General features: G+C 50.0%; 1 protein-coding gene across 3 annotated transcripts in view; it reads right to left on the bottom strand.

Annotated features, from left to right (window-relative positions):
- Positions 1 to 22,098, bottom strand: part of TCOF1 (treacle ribosome biogenesis factor 1) — a 37,955-nt gene extending 15,857 nt beyond the window's left edge. For 2 of the 3 annotated variants that reach the window (XM_074960297.1, XM_074960296.1), the window contains exons 1-8: positions 21,815 to 22,098; positions 21,109 to 21,164; positions 15,739 to 15,866; positions 12,504 to 12,607; positions 11,309 to 11,675; positions 10,346 to 10,440; positions 9,439 to 9,705; positions 8,382 to 8,660 (exon numbers count right to left, since the gene is read on the bottom strand). In XM_074960297.1, the coding sequence (XP_074816398.1) occupies positions 8,382 to 8,660; positions 9,439 to 9,705; positions 10,346 to 10,440; positions 11,309 to 11,675; positions 12,504 to 12,607; positions 15,739 to 15,866; positions 21,109 to 21,164; positions 21,815 to 21,925 (1,407 nt within the window). In that variant the 5' untranslated portion in view covers positions 21,926 to 22,098. The remainder of the gene's footprint in view (positions 1 to 8,381; positions 8,661 to 9,438; positions 9,706 to 10,345; positions 10,441 to 11,308; positions 11,676 to 12,503; positions 12,608 to 15,738; positions 15,867 to 21,108; positions 21,165 to 21,814) is intronic. The other variant, XM_074960295.1, reaches the window with a different exon arrangement.
- Between the last annotated feature and the right edge of the window lie 3,510 nt (positions 22,099 to 25,608).

Here is a 25,608-nt window from a genome sequence, read left to right on the forward strand (position 1 = left end):
CACCAGTTTGCTCTGGCAGCGCAAGAGCATAACTATGGCCATGCTGGGCCAGCCAATGGTCCACCTGGCCCAGGATCTTGTCTTCCCACAGTGGCCGGTGCTAGATGCTTCAGAGGGAATGAACAAAACAGGGCACTTGTTGAGTGATCCATCCTGTGGTCCAGTCCCAGCTCCTGGCAGTCGGACGTTCAGGGACACTCCGTTTGCCAGGCACAGTGGGAGCAGAGTGCCACCCAACCTGCCTGTGACCCACTTTTGGGGCGGTGTCCCATGGCCTGGGAGCCATCACCAGAGCTCTTCTCAGGGAAAACGGAGCGTGACACTAGCTCTACCAATTCCCCCCCCCAGCATTCATTCCCTTTACCCCCCGTGCCGGACTTCGTACACGGGCTCTCCCTCAATACCAGTGAAGAGCTAGAACATCACAGTCGTTCTGACAGCCTGAAGGGGTGGCTGCTCCTTGCCAGTGGCCAAGAGCCCCAGGTTTGCAGCTTCATGAGATGGAAGACTGTCAAACCTGGCTTTCTGGCATGGCCCTGCAGAGCGCTGTCCCGGGGCAGCGTTTACTGCATTAAAACCAGCTGCTGAACAGACGTCAGTATTGGAGTGTTTACCCATTACAGAAGGGGCTCTCCAAACAAGCCAGGCATATCCAGGCTCTGCACAGAGACACAGAAACCTCCACAAGGACGAGAGAGGAAAACAAACTGGAGTCTCCGTTTTGTTTTGGTTAACATGAGTCACTAACTCCGAGAGAGGGGCCAGCGTCTAAATGGCAAATCGAGAGCGTTATTGGAAGCGGATGTAGGGATTTAAATGAATCACCTACTTGGGAACACACCAGACTCCTCCCTACTCAGACACCAGCACTTGCGGGATATTGGATCTAGTCTAGTCATTTGCCTCCAACTTCCTAGTGACAGGACAGACTCTCACTCACGTTCAGAAAGCGAACCCATGTATAACAAGGACGTTATTAGGGAACAGCTCAAGGACCTGGAAGACAATCAGACAGCAGCATCTGGACATTATGTAAGATTACTTCCCTAAAACGGCCGTGGTATCATTTCTACAGGGCTGCCACGTCCCAGTGACTGAGCCCAGGCAGGGCTTGGCTGAACTATGCCTGGCTGTAAAACACCCCCAGGTGAGCTGTGCAGAACACAATCCAGGCCAGCGTGTTTTATGCACCCAGGAGACTGGAAGAAGCCTAAAGCAAAGGGGTGGAGGAGCAGTCTGCCATACTAGAGATGCTAGTACCTGGGAGAAATTCATGAGTAACTACAGATTGAGCTTCTTGTCCTCTCCTCCCTCGCTTCCTTTCTCTCTTGCTCTCTGCTGGCCTACAAATAGCTCCCGGCCCAGTGGTGGGAGCATGCCAGAGTTGAATCACCCCTCTACCCCCATGCTCTTTAGTTTATTTGCATAATGCAGCGAGTCAGAAAGCGAGCATGCTCCCCAGAAGCTGTATCAGTCACACGCCAACTCTTGCCTACCGGCATGCACAGGAAGCACCCCCAGCATACCAACAACGAGCTCAGTAACTGGGATGTGTCACGACATAAAAGAATAAAGACTGCCACTCCAAGGTATGAGCTTAGGACGCAGTCACGCTTCATCTCCCCAAAGGGTCTAGTGGACTATTGCCTCGGCACCGAGTCCAGATAAAAGCTCACAGCCAAATTTTCCGTCACGTCCATTAATACTACATGGCTCCATTTCTGGGTGCCGACAGGAGACGTAGACTCGCTGCACGTCTAAAGTGAGGCACCGGAACATCAGTGTGCCCATATGACATTTTTGGACTTATTGCACAGGTGGGTTTGGAAAGTCTGAAAGAAGCAGGAGCCTGCAGTTTCTTCAAGGTCAATCTTGTTTGCTTCCCCATTGCACCGGGAAAAAACACAGACACCAACTTTGCAAACAAATGTCTTTGACTAAATAATCCTAAAATCTTCAGCGGTAAACATACTAAATAAGCAGTTTGATGTAGAAATGATGTTCATTTTAATTGTGCTAATCCGCCCCTGCAGTGAAAGATGAAGCAGCTTGCAATTCTCTGTACCTGTCTGGATCTCACTTAGAAGCGATCGGAAGCTGCAGGATACAGTAAGTCAGTGGTTAAATATAGGCCCAAGTACTTCATGTTCTCCATCTGCCCAGAGACGTTCCACTGGGAGAGCCGGATTGTGGACACAAAAAGGGCAGAATGGCTGAACGCCTACTTCCATTCCAAGTCCTTGGCTGCTGGCATCATGAAAGCCAGCCCATTTTGATTACAGCCTTTCTCGGCAGCAGTGACTGGTACGTGGGAATCCCAAATTTGCAAACAGTGGCAGAAGGAGATATGAAATCCTTTAAATCGCCCTTCAGCAAGAGAGACAGCTACTTCTGCCTGGGATCTGTCTGAGAGGAGATACTCGGAGTGCGGCATTAGGGGGGCTGTGTTGGTAAGTATCTGAGTGTCTGTTGCGGGGACAGTTTGTCAGTTTGACCCTGTGCTTGATTGTTTGAAAAGTGTGAATTGGGAGTGCTTTGTTCCAGGTGAGCCTTGATTGGGCCTGACTGTTCTAAAAAGCCAGTCAGCTGCGAACCACTGGAGCGGCGAATAATGGAGAGGCTAACAGAGGGAGTTGGCCTCGGAGTTTGCCAGGGGAGAGCCCACTGAGGCTTTCATCTTGCAGGCTTCTCTGAGTAGTTACTACAGCACCTGACGAAGCTCTTAGAAGGAAGGTAATATGTATGGTGAGTGTTCAGCTGTTGTTACTTGCACAGGATGTGCCATGTTTGTCTTTCTTCCACAGGACAGAAGTGACTTTGTCTGTACAAAGTGCAAGTTGGTCTCCATATTGGAAGAGAAGGTTCAAGGTCTGGAGAAACAAGTATCGACCCTGCGTTGCTTAAGAAAAACTGAAGATTTCCTGGGCAGACATCAGGATATGTTTCTACGGACACAATGTTCTGAAGATTCAGAGCAGGCTGTGCAGCGGGGACAGAAGGACGGTGAAGAAATTTGGCAGCATGTGACCTCCAGAAGAAGAAAGGGGAGTGTCCATGTACCAGCAGGGCAGATACAGGTAAGGAACCATTTTCATGTTCTCTCCACAGGTACTAATGCGGAGAGTGGACTAGATGATACATCTGAGGGAAGGGAGCAGAAGGAGAGACTCTGCCGATTGGAAGGCATGAGATGCCCTGTCCTCGGGATGTGGTTCCACGACCACCGCTCCCAAGAGAAGGAGGCAGGTGGTGGTGGTGGTCCGGGACTCTCTCCTCAGGGGGATTGAGTCATCTATTTGCCGCCCTGACCGGGAAAACCGAGAAGTCTGCTGCTTACCAGGAGCTAGGATTCACAATGTGACGGAGAGACTGTGGAGACTCATCAAGCCCTTGGATCGCTACCCCTTCCTACTTCTCCATGTGGGCACCAATGATACTGCCAAGAATGACCCTGAATGGATCACTCAGACTCCATGGCTCTGGGAAGAAGGATAGAGGAGTTTGAGGTGCAAGTGAGGTTCTCGTCCATCCTCCCTGTGGAAGGAAAAGGCCTGGGTAGAGACCGCCGAATCGTGGAAGTCAATGAATGGCTATGCAAGTGGTGTCGGAGAGAAGGCTTTGGATTCTTTGACCATGAGATAGTGTTCCAAGAAGGAGGAGTGCTAGGCAGAGACGGGCTCCACCTAACAAAGAGAGGGAAGAGCATCTTCGCAAGCAGGCTGGCTAACCTAATGAGGAGGGCTTTAAACTAGGTTCACTGGGGGAAGGAGACCGCCCTGAAGTAAGTGGGGAAGTGGGATACTGGGAGGAAGCATGAGCAGAAGAGTGCAAGAGGGGAGGGCTCCGGCCTCACACTGAGAAAGCGGGATGATCAGCGAGTTATCTTAAGTGCCTATACACAAATGCAAGAAGCCTGGGAAACAAGCAGGGAGAACTGGAAGCCCTGGCACAGTCAAGGAATTATGATGTGATTGGAATAACAGACTTGGTGGGATAACTCACATGACTGGAGTACTGTCATGGATGGATATAAATTGTTCAGGAAGGACAGGCAGGGCAGAAAAGGTGGGGGAGTTGCATTGTATGTAAGAGAGTATGCAGTATGACTGCTCAGAGCTCTGGTATGAAACTGCAGAAAAACCTGAGAGTCTCTGGATTAAGTTTAGAAGTGTGAGCAACACAGGCGACGTCGTGGTGGGAGCCTGCTAGAGATCACTGGAACAGGGGGATGAGGCTTTCTTCCGGCAACTAACAGAAGTTACCAGATCGCAGGCCCTGGTTCTCATGGAAGACTTAAATCACCCTGATATCTGCTGGGAGAGCAATATAGCGGTGCACAGGCAATCCAGGAAGTTTTTGGAAAGTGTAGGGGACAATTTCCTGGTGCAAGTGCTGGAGGAACCAACTAGGGGCAGAGCTCTTCTTGACCTGCTGCTCACAAACTGGGAAGAATTAGTAGGGGAAGCAAAAGTGGATGGGAACCTGGGAGGCAGTGACCATGAGATGGTCGAGTTCAGGATCCTGACACAAGGAAGAAAGGAGAACAGCAGAATTCGGACCCTGGACTTCAGAAAAGCAGACTTTGACAACCTCAGGGAACTGATGGGCAGGACCCCCTGGGAGAACAACATGAGGGGGAAGGAGTCCAGGAGAGCTGGCTGTATTTTAAAGAATCCTTATTGAGGTTACAGGGACAAACCATCCCGATGTGTAGAAAGAATAGTAAATATGGCAGGCGACCAGCTTGGCTTAACAGTGAAATCCTTGCTGATCTTAAACACAAAAAAGAAGCTTACAAGAAGTGGAAGATTGGACAAATGACCAGGGAGGAGTATAAAAATATTGCTCAGGCATGCAGGAGTGAAATCAGGAGGGCCAAATCACACCTGGAGTTGCAGCTAGCAAGGGATGTTAAAGAGTAACAAGAAGGGTTTCTTCAGGTATGTTAGCAACAAGAAGAAAGTCAAGGAAAGTGTGGGCCCCTTCCTGAATGAGGGAGGCAACCTAGTGACAGAGGATGTGAAAAAAAAGCTCATGTACTCAATGCTTTTTTTGCCTCTGTCTTCACAAATGAGGCCAGCTCCCAGACTACTGCACTGGGCAGCACAGCATGGGGAGGAGGTGACCAGCCCTCTGTGGAGAAAGAAGTGGTTCGGGACTATTTAGAAAAGCTGGACGAGCACAAGTCCATGGGACTGGATGCGCTGCATCCGAGAGTGCTAAAGGAGTTGGCAGATGTGATTGCAGAGCCATTGGTCATTATCTTTGAAAACTCATGACGATTGGGGGAGGTCCCGGACGACTGGAAAAAGGCTAATGTAGTGCCCATCTTTAAAAAAAGAAAAAAAAAAAAAAAAAAAGGGAAGGAGGAGGATCTGGGGAACTACAGGCCAGTCAGCCTCACCTCAGTCCCTGGAAAAACCATGGAGCAGGTCCTCAAGGAATCAATTCTGAAGCACTTAGAGGAGAGGAAAGTGATCAGGAACAGTCAGCATGGATTCACCAAGGGAAAGGGAAATCTAATTGCCTTCTATGACGAGATAACTGGCTTTGTGGATGAGAGGAAAGCAGTGGATGTTTTATTCCTTGATTTCAGCAAAGCTTTTGACACGGTCTCCCACAGAATTCTTGCCAGCAAGTTAAAGAAGTATGGGCTGGATGAATGGACTCTAACAGTGGTCCCCAATGCAGTGCCCGCAGGCGCCATGGCACCCGCCGGGGCATTTATGTGTGCCTGCCTACTGACAAGGCAGCGCTTCTGCTGGACAACCCGCCGCCGAGGAGCGCGGCCGCCGGACAACCAGCCGCTGAAATGCCACCCAGAAGCAGCGTTGCTGCCGAAATGCCACTGCTTCTCGGCGGCATTTCAGCGGCGACACTTCTCAGCGGCATTTAGGCAGCAACGCTTCTCGATGACGCTGCTTCTCGCTGGCATTTCGCAGCTGGGCCTGCCACACTCTTCTGGGAAGATGAATATGCTATTGCAACAGAAAGGTTGGGGACCACTGGACTATAAGGTGGATAGAAAGCTGGCTAGATCGTCGGGCTCAACGGCTAGTGATTAATGGCTCCATGTCCAGTTGGCAGCCGGTATCAAGTGGAGTACCCAAGGGTCGGTCCTTGGGCTGGTTTTGTTCAATATCTTCATAAATGATCTGGAGGATGGTGTGGATTGCACCCTCAGCAAGTTTGCAGATGACCCTAAACTGGGAGGAGAGGTAGATACACTGGAGGGTAGGGATAGGATACAGAGGGACCTAGACAAATTGGAGGATTGGGCCAAAAGAAACCTGATGAGGTTCAACAAGGACAAGTGCAGAGTCCTGAACTTTAGGATGGAAGAATTCCATGCACGGCTACAGACTAGGGACCGAATGGCTCAGAAGCAGTTTGGCAGAAAAGGATCTAGGGGTTACAGTGGACGAGAAGCTGGATATGAGTCAACAGTGTGCCCTTGTTGCCAAGAAGGCCAATGGCATTTTGGGGTGTATAAGTAGGGGCATTGCCAGCAGATCGAGGGACGTGATCGTTCCCCTTTATTCGACATTGGTGAGGCCTCATCTGAAGTACTGTGTCCAGTTTTGGGCCCCACACTATAAGAAGGATGTGAAAAAATTGGAAAGCGTCCAGCGGAGGGCAACAAAAATGATTAGGGGACTGGAACACATGACTTATGAGGAGAGGCTGAGGGAACTGGGATTGTTTAGTCTGCAGAGGAGACGAATGAGGGGGGATTTGATAGCTGCTTTCAACTACCGGAAAGGGGGTTCCAAAGAGGATGGATCTAGACTGTTCTCAGTGGTAGCAGATGACAGAACAAGGAGTAATGGTCTCAAGTTGCAGTAGGGGAGGTTTAGGTTGGATATTAGGAAAAACTTTTTCTCTAGGAGGGTGGTGAAACACTGGAATGGGTTCCCTAGGCAGGTGGTGGAATCTCCTTCCTTTGAGGGTTTTAAGGTCAGGCTTGACAACGCCCTGGATGGGATGATTTAGTTGGGGATTGGTCCTGCTTTGAGCAGGGGATTGGACTAGATGACCTCCTGAGGTCCCTTCCAACCCTGATATTCTATGATTCTGCCTCAAGTAGAGTATTCTCCTCAACTAAAGACATTGTGGGGAAAATGCATTCTTCACCTATTACTATTGCTAGAAGGGCCAAGTCTCACTGGTATTGCACAAATTCATGATGCAGCATAAATTGCCCCTTTCCCCGACAACACCCCTTGTTCTGAACCAGCATTAGGATTTGAATCGCAGTGTAGAAATGCTGAGAGACAGACAGACTGGGATAGCACCAATCACTCAGAGAAGTTCACTGAGCCAGCAGACCAGGACAATCCAATGTAAAAGCCAACATGCAGAGCTCATTGGACTCCCATTCCTCCACACCAAATGGGCACAGAGAGAGAGAAAACTCTTGGAGATACAGGGGGAACTAGGTCACAATCTTGCACACACCATCAGACTACACCTTGCTGGGGTGCCATCTTCAGGAAGACAGAGCAAGCACTTGGGGCCACCATCGATAAGGATGCGCCCTACCAGTAATGACTCCCACGGGCAGTGCTCGCTGCCAGATTAATCATGAGCAACTGAGAAGTGCCAATCCACTCCGTGTGGATTCCTGCCTTGCTAAACACTCAGCCTGACCCCGATCCCACTGGAAGCAATGGAAGTTTTGCCATCAGCTTCAGGGGGAGCTGGTTTCGGCCCATGCAAGCGTGAGCAGACTTTCTGTGCACACAGAAAGCAAGCCCAGGCTGCTTGTGGCCCCATACGTATCCATTCTGGGACCTATGTCCCGAGTTCCAGTCAAAAGGAAGCAAGAGGGGAAGGCTCCGACCAGCTACTATTCATATGACAGACCAGCGTCATTGTTTGGATGCAGGCAAATGAACTGTTTCACTCTGGAGTTCTCCATGTACAGTTTTTGCTGGTTTGGCTCCTCACACTGCTGAAGAATGGGAGATGTTTTAAGCCAAGTGATACTATGCTACGGGCGCCTCCCCCCCGGCCTTGGCTTGTATTTTACTGTAGCGTTTGCAATGACTTCTGTTTGATCTTATTGGCAGCAGCCAGTTCTTTGGCAAAGCGAAACAAGTTCTATAAAGGAGCCAGAGAATTCAGTAACTATAAACTAGTCACTTGGAAACGGCTGGCCTTTAAAAGATGCATTAAAGCAGGGGGCCATCAAATCAGAAAACAATTCATAGTAGTTCTACAAAGCAAAGATGGAGGAAGGTGCAGGGATACCTTGCACAGGGCTGCGATTTCATGCATCAGAAAGATTTAACATCCTAAGCATAGCAGTATGAACAGCCAGACACTAACACAGCCATCACCAGCATCTCAGAACCCAACTAGAGGCAATAATTACAAACCTTCTGGCTTATTGGCACCGGGGGTTCCTCGTCCTCGCTGCTCGATGAGTCGCTGCTCTCCGAGCTCTCTTCTGGCTTTGCACTCCCAGCAGCCTTTGCAGCGGTTCTGGTTGTTCCAGGCCCCACGTTGGCCTGGCTGGGCACAGCTGGTTTTGAGGGCTGCTTCCGTGGAGCTGGAGTCGAGGCTTTTGCTGGAGCTGTCTTGGAGGATGGAGGAGCGGTTGAGGCACTTTTCACTCGTGTCGCTGCGGCCTGGGGAGCTTTTGCAGATGAGTTGGTCTAGAGCCAAGAGACAAGACCAGAATAAACACAACAGGAATCCCTGACTCGGGGTGGAGAGATGCGTCTTCCCAGGATAAAATATAAGGGATCAAGATGTAAATCTGGGAAGCGACTGCAAAAAGTGGTAAGGCTGAAAATGCCAAGAGAGGATGGGGGACTAGCGTGGTGAGCCAGGCGTCCCTCGTCAGTCCTCCTGGCCACTGGAAGAAATCTCCTAGAGTGAGGGAGCAATGACTGAAATTCCTCAAAAATCTGCTGTGTAACTGGTCACAGCGGCAAACAAACAAACAGTGGGGGGAGAAAAGGCTGCCTACTGCACAAGAACATGAACGACTCTGTTTAACATGCCCCATGGCACAGGAACCAATGGTGAAAAGGACCAAACCTCCCCTACCCAGACACAAAAGCAGCAGAAATCAGGCAGCGCTAGAGTTTGCAGATATTGCAGATCCAACACTCAGCTGTGAATTGCCATCTTTCCATGGATCAGATATAGAACTCGGAAGGGTTAGAGTAGAATTTTCCTTTCTTGGGTGGAGAACGCCTGTGTTGGATTTTGGTTAAAAGCATTCATGCAACTTTTGCCTGTTGAAATCAGCACACTTCATTTTCAACTGGTCGCTTGAAGTTTACAGTGGAAACAACCTGGGACCATTAACTACCCTGTTGCAAGTGCCACCTTGCAGTGCACTGTGCCCCTTTTACAAGGTTCCCATTCATAGCATCCCCAGGCCTCGGGACAGGTGTGAGGGACGATAGGCTCAAACTGACCCACCTGTGCTGCTGACGTGGCTTCCTCATCATCACTGTCCGACGAGTCGCTGCTCTCAGAGGTGTCCTCTGCCTTTGCACTCCCAGCAGCCTTTGCAGAAGCGGTCACCTTTGCAGCTCCGGGTTTGCTCTGGGTTGGTGTATCTACTGTTGGCTTCCATGGAGCTGGGTCAGACACTTTCCCTGGGGTCCTCTTGCTGGGTGCTGGAGTGGCTGGCGCGCTTTTCACTGGTGTTGCGTTGACCTGCGCTGCTTTCACAGCTGGTTTTGTCTGGAGACGAGAGAAGAGACTTACTGAGGAGGGGTATGGAACATCTGTGCAGGAGTGTGGGTGGGAGGAAGCCGAAAGGAAATCAGGGGGCGAGGTTAGCTCAGGGCACAGGCCTTGATCAGGGGGTGGGATTAGCTACAAACGAGAGGCCCCCACTCTACAGCAATACCACAATTCAGTGCAAGGCCCCTGGGTCGGGCAGCAACTGGTGACTCTGTGGTAGGTTAGTTTACGCTAGAGATGGCGGTTTGGGGACTTTCGTTTCATCAGCACAACAGGCTGCGTCAGTCATTTTACACTCTCTGGGTTCTCAGTATCCCACATGTCTGCATTGAGTGCATCCTACAGGTCAGAGCAGCTCAGGGTTTGCTCCTCCCTCTGCTCTAACCCTCTAGTGAGGGAGCGGGACCCAGACTTTCCCTTTGGAGCTGAGAGGCTGGGAGGTGCTGTTGGGTGGGGTGGGGATGGGTCTGTTTCCTCAGTGCCCTGGCTTCAGAGAAAAAACTGTTCCTAGTCCCTGCCCCACTGTCAGTCTGGGGAAGGGCCTTAACACACAGCCCTGGGAGGTTAGAGGATGTGTATGGGTGGTGGCGGTGGGGAATGCTCAAAGCACTCAGTGGACCCTCTTGGAGGTAGATACCTGGAGCGCTGGGGTTTTTAATTCCTCTTCAGAGGAAGTCTCATCGCTCGAGTCCTCACAGCTACTCTCTGCCTTTCCCACCGTTTGCTTCAGTGCTGAAACACCAGAGAGGAGACGTCACTCACACTGCGCTCTCTTGTCGAGTCCATGCAGAGAGCTATATTCATGCAGCTTTTAGGTTATGGGAACCAGTCAGAAGGCACAGGGGAGAGGCTACAGTCATGTCGCATGGGGGCAGGGCCCAGTGACACTGCTAAAATCTTAGGAACCTAGTGAGCATGTCAAAAAAATTTTCCGGTCACATATTGAAGATTAACCCCCCCACACCCGTTTAGGAGACCCTCCCTCAAAGAGGACAGTCATCCCAAGTCCCCGCTCCTGGAGCGAGTGCAGTGTGGACACTTACACACACACACCCTCACTGCCGGATCAGGTCCCAAGCTTGGAGCATTTCTTTTCTGGGGATTTTCCCCTCAAAACATCAATAACAATTCACTTCTGGCTTGAGACCAAACATGGAAAGTTTCAGTGACTTTTTCAGAGCGCTCAGAATAAAGCAGCGTTCTGGTATCATCCAGTGGCCCGGACATGTCAGCGCTCCATTGTACTGGGCACTGAACGAGACCTTAACTGTAGCATTTGCTCCCCCAGACGCTAGATCCCATCCATTTCTCTATATCTCAGATCCAAGCAATATGTCCCTGAACGCAGCCTGATCTGGTTGTGACTGGCAGTGCTTGTGTTGCTCCTGCTTCTGCCAGGTTTCTTTAGTCTCTACAGGGAGCAGTTTTGGTTTGATGATTATCTGCCAGGAGAGCTGAAGCCACGAGGCCTGCGGCATTAGTAGGAAAGTAATTCAGACCTGATATACTGCAAAGCCAGAACAGAGATGTACGTCTCACGACCAGCACAACAGCTGTGCAATGCTTTAGGAAATGCATCCCAAGCCCATGGGCTTCTCACCTGACTTGGGAGCTGGGAGCTTTGCTGCTGGCATCTTCTCCCCTTCCTCACTCTCTGATGAGTCGCTGCTTTCAGAGCTCTCTGCTGCCTTTGCAGTAGCTGCTACTTTGCTTTGCCCAACTTTGGCCTGAGTTGCTGCAGCAGGTCCTGGCTTACCAGCACTGGCTTTCTTCTGCCCAGCTTGGGCCGGAGCTGAAGAAGTAGCTGGAGCACCAGGCGTGAGCTTATTTGAGATGCCTTTGCTCTTTCCTGCTCTGGTCTGAGCTACAGCAGCAGCCCCAGGCTTACCTGAAGTGGCATTGGCTTCGTTTTGGGCAGCATGCTGCAGAGAGTTAGCAGCTTTGCTACCCGCCGCAGTAGTTCTCACCTGGAGGAAACAACAAAAGAAAGTCAGTTCCAGGACAGCCTTTTGTCCTCTTCATGGAATCGTGAATGCTCTGAACTAGATTTTAGGAACCACCGCCCAGAAAATGCCAAAATGTATCGAGTCGTTAATGCACTCTGACACGGAGGCTAAAGTCTTTGCATTTAAACAGAGGCACTCGGAGACACGTTCATCCACGGAGCACCACCAGGGAGCTCAAGGGACTCACACCCGCAATGTAGCTGGCCTTCAGAGGGCACTTCTCCAGGACACCAGCAACCCACGCAGAGTTTTGCTGTGGTCACTGCCCCAATCAGGCTGCAGAGGTTTGGATGAGGCTTTTGTGTTTTGTTCCCCTGAAGTGAGCACCTAATTAACTGGCGCATGGAGTAAAGAGGGAGTTCAGTGCTCCTCTAACCTCCCTCTCTCTCTCATTAGTGCCACATCTAAACAACGCTCAAGTCTCTTAACTCTTCAAAGTGAATGAAAAGCACTTTCCATGAGAACAGGTTCAACCTCCACAGTCGATTTCCCCTTTACAAAGCCATATGCACAGCTCCCTCAGGCCTGTCTATAGCAGACGAGGGCTGTCAGTACAACCATACTGGCAAACCCTCGCAGAGCTGAAGCACTCGTCAGTATAGCTTATACGGGCTCCCCAGATGAAATAAACTGGAGCATCAAAAGCTCTTTTTTGCTGTCCTAACTAGGGTTTGTGACAAACACCACCCCCTCCCCCCAAGCAGGCATTGCTAGAACTTTCTAGTGCAGTCCTAGCCGCAGGCCACTAGCAGCCTTGGGGGGGCGGCCCAGAAACAAGCATCACCTTACCTCCTTTATTTGCTTTCCAGCCGCTGCCTTCTCTTCTGAAGAGGAGCCTTCGTCCCCCCCGCTCTCTGCCTGCGCCGTGGAGTTAGTCACAACAGGGGCGCCAGCTGCCACACAGAAGGGAAAGCCACAATATGCAGAGACTCAAAACACAAGACTAGCTTCCCCTCAACTGGAGACAAAGGTAGTACTAGCTACAGACCCCTGGTGACGCAGAAGCTGGTTCTGCACATTACCATGGTGTCGGAGGAAAGACCTTGTTGCTCCATGAAGAGTTCTCTTCTCCTACCTCTCACCCCTCCTCTCTACGAGCAAAGAGTCAAGTTCTCTTTAGTTGAGAGAAATCCCTGGCTGTGTGTGGCGGACATGGAGCAGAGACGGAATAACGATATGGACACAGCAGGAACTGCTGTGTATTAATCTATGAATATCGAGACGTAATGATGGTATTATTAGAGAGGCCTTGTGTGGACTAGGAAAAACATGCTCTCCCCTCACCCAAATCAAGTTTGCTTAACTTGACTGAAAACACCACTGAACATCAACGCAGACGCAATTTAACCCACTTAGGCTGAGCTCTAGGGGCTCTCCCATAATATTTACCTTAGCGAGTTTAGCATGTGCTAGAGTTCGATGGATTTTTCTTGGCTAGAGTTTTAGAAGGCAGTAATTAGACTGAGCTTGGTACCTCCATCTAGCATCCCACCTTTAAACATTAGGCTAGAGGAACAACGAGGAGTCCTTGTGACACCTTAGAGACTAACAAATTTATCTGGGCATAAGCTTTCGTGGGCTAGAACCCACTTCATCAGATGCATGGAGTGGAAAATACAGTAGCAGGTATATATTACACATCCGCACACACACCGTACATGAAAAGATGGGAGTTGCCTTACCAAGTGGGGGGTCAGTCTAATGAGACAATTCAATTAACACTAGGATACCAAAGGAGGGAAAAAAAAATCACTTTTGTAGTGGTAATGAGGGGGCCCCATTTCAAACAGTTGACAAGAAGGTGTTAATAACAGTAGGGGGAAATTAGTATGGTAAAATCAGTTTTTGTAATAATCCATCCACTCCCAGTCTTTATTCAGGCCTAATTTGATGGTGTCCAATTTGCAAATTAATTCCAGTTCTGCAGATTCTCATTGGAGTCTGTTTCTGAAGTTTTTTTGTTGAAGAATTGCCACTTTGAAGTCTGTTACTGAGTGACCAGGGAGGTTGAAGTGTTCTCCTACTAGTTTTTGAATGTTGTAATTCCTGATGTCAGATTTGTGTCCATTTATTCTTTTGCACAGAGACTGTCTGGTTTGGCCAATGTACATGGCAGAGGGGCACTGCTGGCACATGATGGCATATATCACATTGGTAGATGTGCAGGTGAATGAGCTCCTGATGGTGTGGCTGATGTGGTTAGGTCCTATGATGGTGTCCCTTGAATAGATATGCGGACAGAGTTGGCACCAGGATTTGTTGCAGGGTTTGGTTCCTGTGTTAGTGTTTTTGTTGTGTGATGTGTGGTTGCTGGTGAGTATTTGCTTCAGGTTGGGGGGCTGTCTGTAAGCGAGGACTGGCCTGTCTCCCAAGGTCTGTGAGAGTGAGGGATCGTCCTTCAGGATAGGTTGTAGATCCTTGCTGATGTGCTGGAGAGGTTTTAGTTGGGGGCTGTAGGTGACGGCTAGTGGCGTTCTGTTACTTTCTTTGTTGGGCCTGTCCTGTAGTAGGCAACTTCTGGGTGCCCTGTTGGCTCTGTCAATCTGTTTCTTAACTTCACCAGGTGGGTATTGTAGTTTTAAGAATGCTTGATAGAGATCCTGTAGGTGTTTGACCACTATGGTTACCTACATGTCTTCAGCTTTCATCCAGATCACATCACAGGATCCATTGTCTACAGCCAAGCTCTAAGATACAACCGCATTTGCTCCAATTCCTCAGACAGAGACAAACACCTACAGGATCTCTATTAAGCGTTCTTAAAACTACAGTACCCACCTGGTGAAGTTAAGAAACAGATTCACAGAGCCAGAAGGGTACCTAGAAGTCACCTTCTACAAGAAAGGCCCAAAAGTGATTTTTCCTCCCTTGGTATTTACTGTTAATTGAATTGTCTTGTTAGACTGACCCCCCACTTGGTAAGGCAACTCCCATCTTTTCACATACTTTCTGTCTCTGTGTGCGCACACACGCACACACACACACACACCGGCTACTGTATTTTCCACTCCATGCATCTGATGAAGTGGGTTCGAGAACATGAAAGCTTATGCCCAAATAAATTTGTTAGTCTCTAAGGTGCCACAAGGATTCCTCGTTGTTTTTGCTGATACAAACTAACAGGCTACCGGGAACAGCCTGCCAGAGAGGCAGTGGAAGAGCTCACCTCCTCCACCAGACCTGGCTGAAATCACATGGGTAAGCTTTAAAAAAAAAAAAAAAAAAAAAAAAAAAAAAAAAAAAAAAAAAAAAAAAAAAAGCATTCCCCCTGGGCTGACCTATGGCAAGTCTTCCTAAGAGCCTGCTGCTTGTGCATGCAGCCAATCCTGAGTTCTCGGTTAGTCTGCCCCAGACTCCTCGCTGGTGAACGGGGCTCAAATAGGAAACCACCGCTCCTCCCAGCAGCTGCACTCAACTGCAGAGATAGGGAAATTGAGGCACAGAGGCAAAAATGACTTGCTCGGGGTCACCTAGCAGCATGGGCTGTGGGTATAATAGGCCGGGGAGGTTCTGCCTCCCCCAGCGCTGCCGCGGCCCCTGGGTTGCGCAGTTTGGCAGCAAAGTTTTTGCTTTATGATGTCCTTTGCAGGTTCCTGCACAGGTTGGGTCTGGGGAGGGGAGGCACTGCGTGGCTTCGGCCATCCCAGGGCTTCTGCGGCCGGGGGGGGCACCTCTCTGGGCAGGGGGCTTGTGGCTCCAGCCACCGGGGGGAATGCGACACAGGGGGTCTCGGGGCTCTGGCCATGGGGAGGGCATGGGAAGAAGGGGTGGAGTCAGGGACTAGCCTCCCCAGAGAGGGGGCTCCACCCACTGCCCATGTCCAGCAGGCCAGTGGAAGAGCTGGGTTTAGAACCCAGATCTTCTGAGTCCCAATCTGTGGCTCTAACCACTAGGCCACACCATAACAAGCTCCGCTAGAACAGCGGTGAGCCACATATTATTAAGCTATCGGAGCATCAGCTGCACCTGTTGCCTGCTAGCCCTCTCTGTTGTCCAATCCACGTGGGCCGTTCTTGGCTCTTACCTTTCCCAGCTTTTGTTTCCTCTTCCGAACTTTCAGAGCTGCTCTGGGGATCAGGCACCCTGATCTTCTTTGCTGGAATGCCTGCCCCCAAGTTGCTTGTCTTTCGTTTCTTGGTGTTTGAGGGAGTTCTGTAGGAGAGATTTTTCAAGAACAGGGAGGTGGTGTTAAAAAGGGAAACGGCATTAAATAGCAGAAACACTTATCAATTCACCCAGCCTCCTTCCCCCAGGGTCAGCATAGGAACTGCCATTCCTCTGCAGTAACCTCAGGTGCCTGACTCTGGAGCGACTTAGGTTGATCTGAAGAGAATTCCCCATAATCCTTCTTAGCCAAACCCTGGATGTGACACCTCACAGGAATGTGAAAAGGAGAGATGGCTAGAAATGAATTCCATCTGTATAGGGCAGGGCCAGTAGCCAGAGTCAGGAAAATTAGCCTCAAGTATTTGGAAAAATGCTGTTCTTGCTCTGACAGTCAAATGATTAAACGCTTATCTAGCGCTTTTCCTCAGCGTATCTCAACGTGCTTTACCAAGGTGGTCAGCATCATTACCCCGATTTTACCGATGGGGAAACTGAGGCACAGAGCAGGCAAGCTGCTTGCCCAAGGTCACCCAGCAGGCCAATGGCAGAGCTAGGAATAAAACCCTGAACTCCTGAGCCCCAGTCCAGTGCTCTATTCAATGTCTAGTCAGCCTCATGTTAGAACTCAGCACTGGCTAGACTTGTTTTATATGGCTTGGTCCTACTGGACAAGCTCCAAACAGATATATGGAGGCTAATGGATTGTGATGCAAAACTGACCCATGACCTAGAGGCTACACACCCATTCAGACTTGGATGGTCACACCTATGGGACACAAAATTATGATATGAACTGGATTTATGGGTGAAAATCATAGACTTGTAGGACTGGAAGGGACCTTGAGAGGTCATCTAGTCCAGTCCCCTGTGTTCATGGCAGGACTAAGTATTATCCAGCAGTTCTCAAGCCACAGCCCAATTAGCACACAGCTGCAGCCCAGCTATGTGCGAAAAAAAAAATTCAGTTTGTCGCTCTGGTCCGGCATGGGGTGGGGCCGGTTGAGGGAGGGCCGGCCCCACGGAGCCTGGCAAGAGCGCTCCTGCCAGCAGGGAAGGCGAAGCAGGCCCGGCGAAGCAGGCCCCTGTGGCAAGTGAAGAGCTCAGCAGTCCAATGCAGGGGGCCTGGTTGGGCAAGTGGGTCCTGAGGGAGAGAGCCCGGCCTGTGATTGCCTGGCAGACAAAGTCATCTCCCAGCAAAACAGTGAATGCAGCAGGGGTGCAGGGAAGTGGGGTGGGTCCGGGGGCGGGGATCTGGCCAGTGAGACGGTAGGGGGTGCTGGGCAGTGGAGAGGTTTGTTGCTACAGCACCCCCAGGCTTTAGGCAGGGCTCCACTCCTGGCCCCGCTCTGTGCAGGGGTCTCAGGGGGTGGGGGGACTGGACAGGGGAGCGCTGGGCATAGGGAGTCAGTGTGACACGGGCCTGCCCACAAGGGGAAGGGGCATGCTGGCAGTGCAGGACTGGGCAGGCCAGTGTGTGTCTGGCACAGTGGTTCTCAATCTGCAGACCACAATAGTAAGTAGGTTGAGAACTACTGATCTAGACCATCCTGGACAGGCCCCTGTTTGTCTAGTCTGCTCTTAAAAATCTCCAATGGCAGGGATTCCAAACTCCCTAGGCAATTTTTTCCACCGCTTAACCACCCTGACAGTTAGGAAGTTTTTCCTAATGTCCAACCTAAACCGCTCTTGCTGCAATTTAAGCCCATTGCTTCTTTCCTATCCTCAGAGGTTAACGAGAACAATTTACCTCCCTCCAATCTTTTACGTACCAAACTGTTATAATGTCCCCACTCAGTCTTCTCTTTTCCAGACTAAAGAAACCCAATTTTTTCAATCTTCCCTCATAGGTCATGTTTTCTAGACCTTTAATCATTTTTGTTGCTCTTCTCTGGACTTTCTCCAATCTGTCCACATCTTTCCTGAAGTGTGGCACCCAGAACTGGACACAATACTCCAGCTGAGGCCTAATCAGCACGGAGTAGAGCGGACAAATTACTTCTCATGTCTTGGTTACAACACTCCTGCTAATACGTCCGGAACGATGTCTGCTTTTTTGCAACAGTGTTATACCGTTGACTCATATTTCGCTTGTGATGCATTGTGACCCCCAGATCCCTTTCTGCAGTACTCCTCCCTACGCAGTCATTTCCCATTTTGTGTGTGTGCAACTGATTGTTCCTTCCTAAGTGGAGTACTTGGCATTTGTCCTTATTGAATTTCATCCTATTTACTTCAGACCATTTCTCCAGTTTGTCCAGATCATTTTGCATTTTAATCCTATCCTCCAAAGCACTTGCAATCCCTCCCAGCTTGGTATTATCCACAAAGTTTACTCTGTATACCATTATCTAAATAATTGATGAAGATATTGAATAGAACCGGATCCAGAAGTGATCCCTGCAGGACCCCACTCATTATGCCCTTCAGCTTGACTATGAAACACTGATAACTACTCTCTGGGAACGGTTTTCCAACTGGTTTTGCTCCCACCTTATAGTAGCTTCATCTAGGTTGTATTTCCCTGGTTTGTATATGAGAAGGTAATGTTAGACAAAAAATCAGAAGCTTTCGTAAAGTCAAGCTATACCACATCTACCGCTTCCCCACCAGCCACAAGATTTGTTACCCTGTCAACCCTATCAGGTTGGTTTGGCACGATTTGTTCTTGACAAATCCATGCTGACTGTTACTTACAACCTTATTATCTTATAGGTGTTTGGAAATTGATTGCTTAATTATTTGCTCCATTATCTTTCTGGGTACAGAAGTTAAGCTGACTGGTCTGTAATTCCCCAGGTTGTTCTTATTCCCCTTTTTATAGATGGGCACTGTATTTGCCCTTTTTCTAGTCCTCTGGAATCTCTCCCGTCTTCCATGACTTCTCAAAGATAATCACTAATGACTCATATCTCCTCAGTCAGCTCCTTGAATATTCTAGGACGTATTTCATCAGGCCCTGGTGACTTGAAGACATCTACCTTGTCTAAGTCATTTTTAACTTGTTCTTTCCCTATTTTAGCCTCTGATCCTACCTCATTTTCACTGGCATTCACTATGTTTAGACATTCAATAACCACCAACTTTCTTGGTGAAAACCGAAACAGAGAAGCCATTAAGCACCTCTGCCATTTCCACATTTTCTATTATTGTTTCCCCTCCCTCATTGATTAATCGCTGGGTCTTCCTCTTGCTTCTAGTGTATTTGTAGAATGTTTTCTTGTTACCCTTTATGTCTCTAGCTAGTTTAGTCTCATTTTGTGCCTTGGCCTTTCTAATTCTGCCCCTACATACTTGTATTATTTGTTTATATTCATCCGTTGTAATTTAACCTAATTTCCACTTTTTGTGGGACTCTTTCGAGTTCCAGAACCCCGCCCATCACTGTAGGTAGGCTCTACACTGAAGCGCTGCAGCTGCAGCTGCAGCATTTCAAGTCTAGACAAGCCCTCCGATTTTTCAGAGCAGAAGGGACCATTCTGATCATCTAATGTGGCCTCCTGCATAACACAGGCCAAAGAACCTCACCCAATAATCTCTGCATCAGGCGCATAATCTCTGTTCGAGCTAAATTATCTAAGGCAAAACCTTTTACTGCGCCAACTTCTGTTGGTGAGAGTACTTTTCCCAGACCCGAAGAAGAGCTCTGTGTGGCTCGAAAGCTTGTCTCTGTCACCAGCAGAAGTCAGACCAATAAGAGATATTACCTTACCCACCTAGCCTCTCGAATATCCCGGACAGACATGGCTACAGCTACTCTGCATAAGGCAAATGTGTTACAACAACAGATTGGGTCTTCTCTTCCAATCTGATCCTATATAACCGTTCTATGTATCAATTCCCTTCATAACCCGACTATGTAAGATGAGAAGAGACTATTTTTTTTAACCACTTAAATGAAGCCTCTCTGGCTGCTTAAGGAGAGTATTAAAAGGCTCCAAAGAAAGTCCCATCCCGTTCTCCTTAGCCAGACGTGTAATGGCTGCAGAGCGATGGATGAAAGGGAGTGTGCTTGGAGGCTATTAAGATGGGTCAAGAAGAGGAGGGGCATCATCTTCAAGGCCAAAAATTGAGAGACAGAGAAAGTTGTTCCAAGAAGAACAACTTCTCCAGGTTATGGTGCTTTTGGTGAGCATGGTATCGGATAGATAAATACAATCATAGGTCCCTGCCACGACTAGTTTAGACTCTAGTCTAGACATAACAGCAAAGAAAGACAACAAACAAAGGGTGTGTTTGGGGTTGCATGAGTGGGGGTGGTATTATAGGGTAACATTACATGTGCATTTTGAAAAAATACACTTATGTAATATAGGGGTGGTTGTAGGAGTATCTAGAATGATCTGTCATGGTGCAATGCAAATTAAGACATTAAGGTAGTAGCACGGAAAATTAAATCTCAGCTCCACCTTTGCATCAGTTGAGTTTCTTGAATCAAGTTGTAGAATTTCTCATGATCACATAGGGCCATAAACATGAAAGAAAGGAGATCAGAGAGATACACAGCAAGAGTAAGGAGAGGGCCAAGGACTGTCAGGATACACAGTATTTCATTGTGTGATACTTTAGATACAATGAAACCTATAAACTATTCTCTGGGGTTATTAGTACAATTTGATTCAACCTTGAATAACTCTCTTGACTTGGGTATTTCTCCTGCAAATGACTCGGTGCAGGCTGACTCTTGTAGCCCTAGCTAAGAGATTTTTTCGGATCCCTTTGGCGGCTGTCATAAATCAGATTTCACCCAGTGTAGCATCACCCTTCCATGGGTTAAAACACAGCAATCAGCCCGTGGAGAACGTGCGGATGCTGAACACCATCATTTCATTCTTTATTAACATGAAGGCCCCAATGCTGCAAACATGCACACAAGTAGGTTACTTGCACAACCAGTCTCTAATGAAATCCTAATGAAGTCAATGGGGTTAGTCCACGGGAAAGAAAAATCACTAGGAAAACATCTTAACTGGTGAAACATGCTCCCCCTCCTCTAATACCTCAAAAGAGTCACCAGCGAGAATAGCATCCAGCTTTCTAATGTAATAAAGGTAATGCCTGCCGTCTGGGCTGAGAAATTTCAGCCCAAACAGGGGTGTTACTTGGGGTAGGGTTAGAGACACTTCCATCCTAGGTACATGATCATCTTGACATTAGTGGGAATATTTCCAAATTGCCCCATTCCAATTAATCAGACATACCAATGTAATCAAACCTGGTTATTTCTATGAGAAGAGTGAGCTATGACCTGCCTTCCACTTCATAACCATTCCCTCTCAGACAGACTTACTTTTGCCAGTGGGTGAAGATGTCCTCAAGAGAGGTCAACTGTGGAGGAAACTCCTTCTGTAGGAGGAGAAGAAAGGAAAGAATGGGCACTGTGTTTACCTCATGAAAGCACACAGATTATGGAGTCCAAAGTAATGCCATGGGGCATGACAGACATGAACCAGTACGTCTCACCCTGGTCCCTCCAGAGTAGCCCAATGTGCTAGTGCTAAAGGGTCACCTGCCCATGGACTCAGGGGAGCCCAGCCCCGGGGCAGCCATGCCCTGGCCCCCACGTGGAGGTGCTGCAGGGTTACCTGCTCGGGGGAGTCCAGGAGCACCACATGGGGGTGCTGCAGGTTTACCTGTTCAGGGGAGCCCAGGAGCACCACATGGGGGTGCTGCAGGGTTACACCTGCCCACGTGCTCAGGGGAGCCCAGGAGCAGCCGTGCCCTGGTCCCCACGTGGGGATGCTGCAGGGTTACCTGCTCAGGGGAGCCCAGGAGCAACACGTGGGGGTGCTGCAGGGTTACACCTGCCCACGTGCTCAGGGGAGCCCAGGAGCGGCCGTGCCCGGGTCCCCACGTGGGGGTGCTGCAGGGTTACCTGCTCAGGGGAGCCCAGGGGCACCACGTGGGGGTGCTGCAGGGTTACACCTGCCCACGCGCTCAGGGGAGCCCAGGAGCAGCCGTGCCCGGATCCCCACGTGGGGGTGCTGCAGGGTTACCTGGCCGAGCTGCAGCTCCAGCTCCCGCGCTGCCTTAGCGTAGCCAGCGCGCAGCAGATGCTGGTGAATGAGGGCCAGCAGCTCCCTCGGGCCCGTGCTCGGCGCTGCCATGCTGCTCCCGCCCGGCCTCCGCCCTGACTACGGCCGCTGGGGCGACGCCCGGGCGGCCTGGCGGCTCGTGCACCGGGGCTGCAGCGGGGACGCAGGGAGACACATGCCCCCTTAGGCACCTCCCGCCGCCTCTAGTCCCCTTTGACCACGGGCACCACGCACCGGGCTTCCTCTTCCCCACGCGCGGCCCGGGGCCTGCCGGGAAGTGTAGTCCGCCCGGGTCGCCGCCGCCGCCTCCTCGTGGCTCCGGGCCGCCAAAGGCCCGCGGGCGGCGGCTCCGCCTGGCGGGCGGGGCGCGGGGCGCGGGGGCGCGAGCAGGGTTCAGGGCTAGACGCAGGGGGGCCCAAGGCAGAAAGCTGCAGCCCCGCTGCGAGAGGCCTGAGCCCCACCACCCGGGGCCGAAGCCTGAGCAATGTAGCCTTGCGGGGCCCCCTGCGTGGGGTGGGGCCCCAGGCCATTGCCCCGCTTGCCGCCCCGAAACGCCCTTGTCGTGGCACAGCTGGGCCGTGGGGATTTTCTAGCATCATGTGGAGGGGGGCAAACCCCGGTGTCAGGGGCCAGGCACGGGGCAGGCGGGTGCATGCAGGGAGAGGTGGCTGGTTTGCCCACCCGTGGGGGCTGGCCCCCCTCAGATAGCTGGGGGTGAATGGAGGGGGCTTGGTTGCAGTGAGACGCACGCTGTGCCCCGGACTCCTTCCTCGGCACAATGACAGGTTTCAGAGTGGCAGCCGTGTTAGTCTGTATTGGCAAAAAGAACAGGAGGACTTGTGGCACCTTAGAAACTAACCAATTTATTGGAGGATAAGCTTTCGTGAGCTACAGCTCACTTCATCGGATGCACTGAATGCTTATGCTCCAATAAATTGGTTAGTCTCTAAGGTGCCACTAGTACTCCTTTTCTTTCCTCGGCACGGGGATCCTTTCAAAGCGGACCCGCTCTCCCCCCGCAGTGAGAGCCGCAGGGCCGGTGTGCGGGTGAGCTGTGCTTTGCTGAGGCGGGAGAGGAGGTTTCCAGTCTTTTGAGGGTTTCTCGGGTGAGTGGGAGACAGTGAGGAAGGGCGGGGGAGGCACTGAAAAAAAATCAACGTTTCAGGGCATTTGTTTGGTGGATGATCATATTAAATAATTGATAACCATTCACATTTATGACAGGTTTCAGCGTAGCGGCCCTGTTGGTCTGTATTCGCAAAAAGAACAGGAGTACTTGTGGCACCTTAGAGACTAACCAATTTATTTGAGCATAAGCTTCCATGAGCTACAGCTCAATGCATCCGATGAAGTGAGCTGTAGCTCACGAAAGCTTATGCTCAAATAAATTGGTTCGTCTCTAAGGTGCCACAAGTCCTCCTTTTCTATTTACATTTATGTTGCGCCTCCCATCGCAAAGAATTCCAAAACACTTGCAAACTACAAGCCTGAGGTGATGCCCGTCGTAGTCAGTGGAAGTGACTTCAATGGATCCTGCCTTAGATACCTAGAACACCACTGGATGCAGCCACTTCTGGGGTGGAGGGTATCAGACAGGGACATTTGAAAGATTTAAATAGAGACTATAAATAGGGGCATTTATACATCTTCTAAGCCAAAGGAAGAACATTAATTGGGAGAGCTTGAGGGAGAGCGTTGACAAATGATAGCTACTTTCCTAAACAATTTTTGAAAATAAGGTTATTTTCTCCTAAATAGGGACAGATACTCTATACAGAAATTTTGGCCACTGACATGAGTTCAGCTCTTTTATGAAAAGTGCCATGGGATAGTTAACACAGAGCAGGCAGAACCTCCGTTTTAAACAGCTCCCCAGCAGGGCTGCCAACTCCACGCAGTACAAAAAACATGAGTCGGGCTCCAAAATAATGAGATTCCCTTAAAATCATAAGATTTTTTAATTATAAAAGTTTGGGAATTCATTTTACTTGCCTTTTGGCTTCTAAGTGTTTGTGGGTCAGATCTGCACACTTTTCTCTGCGAACACGTGGGCTAGAAACACTTTTAAACAAAAATGAAAGCTGGAATTCTGACATAAGCCTGTGACTCCAGGAACTTTAAGATAAACACCAAATTTCATGAGGCCTAAAAACACATGCACAGCCGCATGGAACTCAGTGTAACAACCTCAGAATAGTCCTGATCTGACAGCCACTTTGACTGCTTTAGCGCTGAGTTGGCATTCAGCTGTTTTGGGGAACATGCATTTGGGCTTCCATCATTTTTTCTTAAAAACCAATCCTGGGACACAAAGTAGCAGAGTGAGTGGGACGGGGGTGGACAGCCCAGTAACCACACAAACACACAACAAACCCCCTCCTCCACAGTGCTGATACCTTCCAGGAAAAAGCTGGCTATGTTTATTACGGCAGAGGTGTGGGTTTATTTTTGGAAGGTTTAATAATGTTCAAAGTGCAAATACAGAACCTTTATTTGTATTTATTGAAGAGATTAAATATAACACTGGCTGAGTTCCAGCTGGCTTTGAAGCTAAATCTCCCCAACCATCATCATCATCTAACGTAATAAAGCCACTGGCCAGGTGGCAGCCTTACAGTTACAGCAAGACAGACTCTGGCTAGTTGTTTCAGTGAGTGACTCACTGATGGATCATTGGCCAGCAATATGAATATGCACAGTGCATTTTGGTGAGTGGGTCGGAGCCCCTGACTGAGCTGCTGAGCTGGAGAAATGTAAGTGAGGTAGAATTCAAACAGTCCTTTGTTAGGTTTTAAATGACTCGTAATGCTGTAAATTGCTTGTTTCTGAGTAGCAGCCGTGTTAGTCTGTATTTGCAAAAAGAAAAGGAGTACTTGTGGCACCTTAGAAACTAACCAATTTATTTGAGCATAAGCTTTTGTCACGAAAGCTTTTCTTTTTGTAAATTGCTTGATTGTCAGAGAGCAAGAGATTGAAGGCCTGATTCTTCTTTCACTTGCTCTGGGGCAAATCAGGAGTGACTTCATGAAAAGTCAGTTCAGTGTACAAACAGGCATGAGAATTGGACCAGAGACCATGGGTGCCAGGTTTGTATAATTTTTGGTGGTGCCCAGAACAGGTCCCAGAGCCATCCCGTCCATGGACGGACTGAGGCAACAGCCCTTGGCCCTGTGCTTTGGGGGGCCCCGCGCTTCAGGGAGACTTGGGGTCCAGGCAGAGCCATCCCGTCCATAGGATGGACTGGGACAACCGCCCTGGGCCCCATGCTTTGGGGGGCCCCACAATTCCGGGGTACACGGGGTTCAGGGCAGCCTGGGAGATTCGGAGGGCCTGGCAGCGGCAGCAGTGAGCGACCCGGCCCCAGTCCGCCCCTGCTCCGCCATTTCCCCTCCCCCATTCCACCCCTTCCCCCAACCGCCCACCCTGCCTCTTTCCAGCTTGCACCCCCTCCCCCGAGCAACGTCAGGAGCCGATGGAGCGGGGCGGGCTGGGTCACTTGCTGATGCCGGCGCCAGGCCCCCTGCTGACCCCCCAGGCCACCCTGGACCCTGCATCCCCCTGAAGCGCGGGGCCCCGCAAAGCGCGGTAAGCCAAAACATTGTTGGAGCCGGGCCCATGTTTCGAAGTATTGGTGGAGCACAGGCACCACGGGCCCATATAACTCGCTGCCTATGCCAGAGACTTACATGGGACACTCTGTCTTGTAGATATAATTAGACACAGATGTTGACCTACTTTGACATGGTCCCATCTGG

This window comes from Natator depressus, chromosome 8 (assembly GCF_965152275.1).
Source record: "Natator depressus isolate rNatDep1 chromosome 8, rNatDep2.hap1, whole genome shotgun sequence".
NCBI classification, from domain to species: domain Eukaryota; kingdom Metazoa; phylum Chordata; order Testudines; family Cheloniidae; genus Natator; species Natator depressus.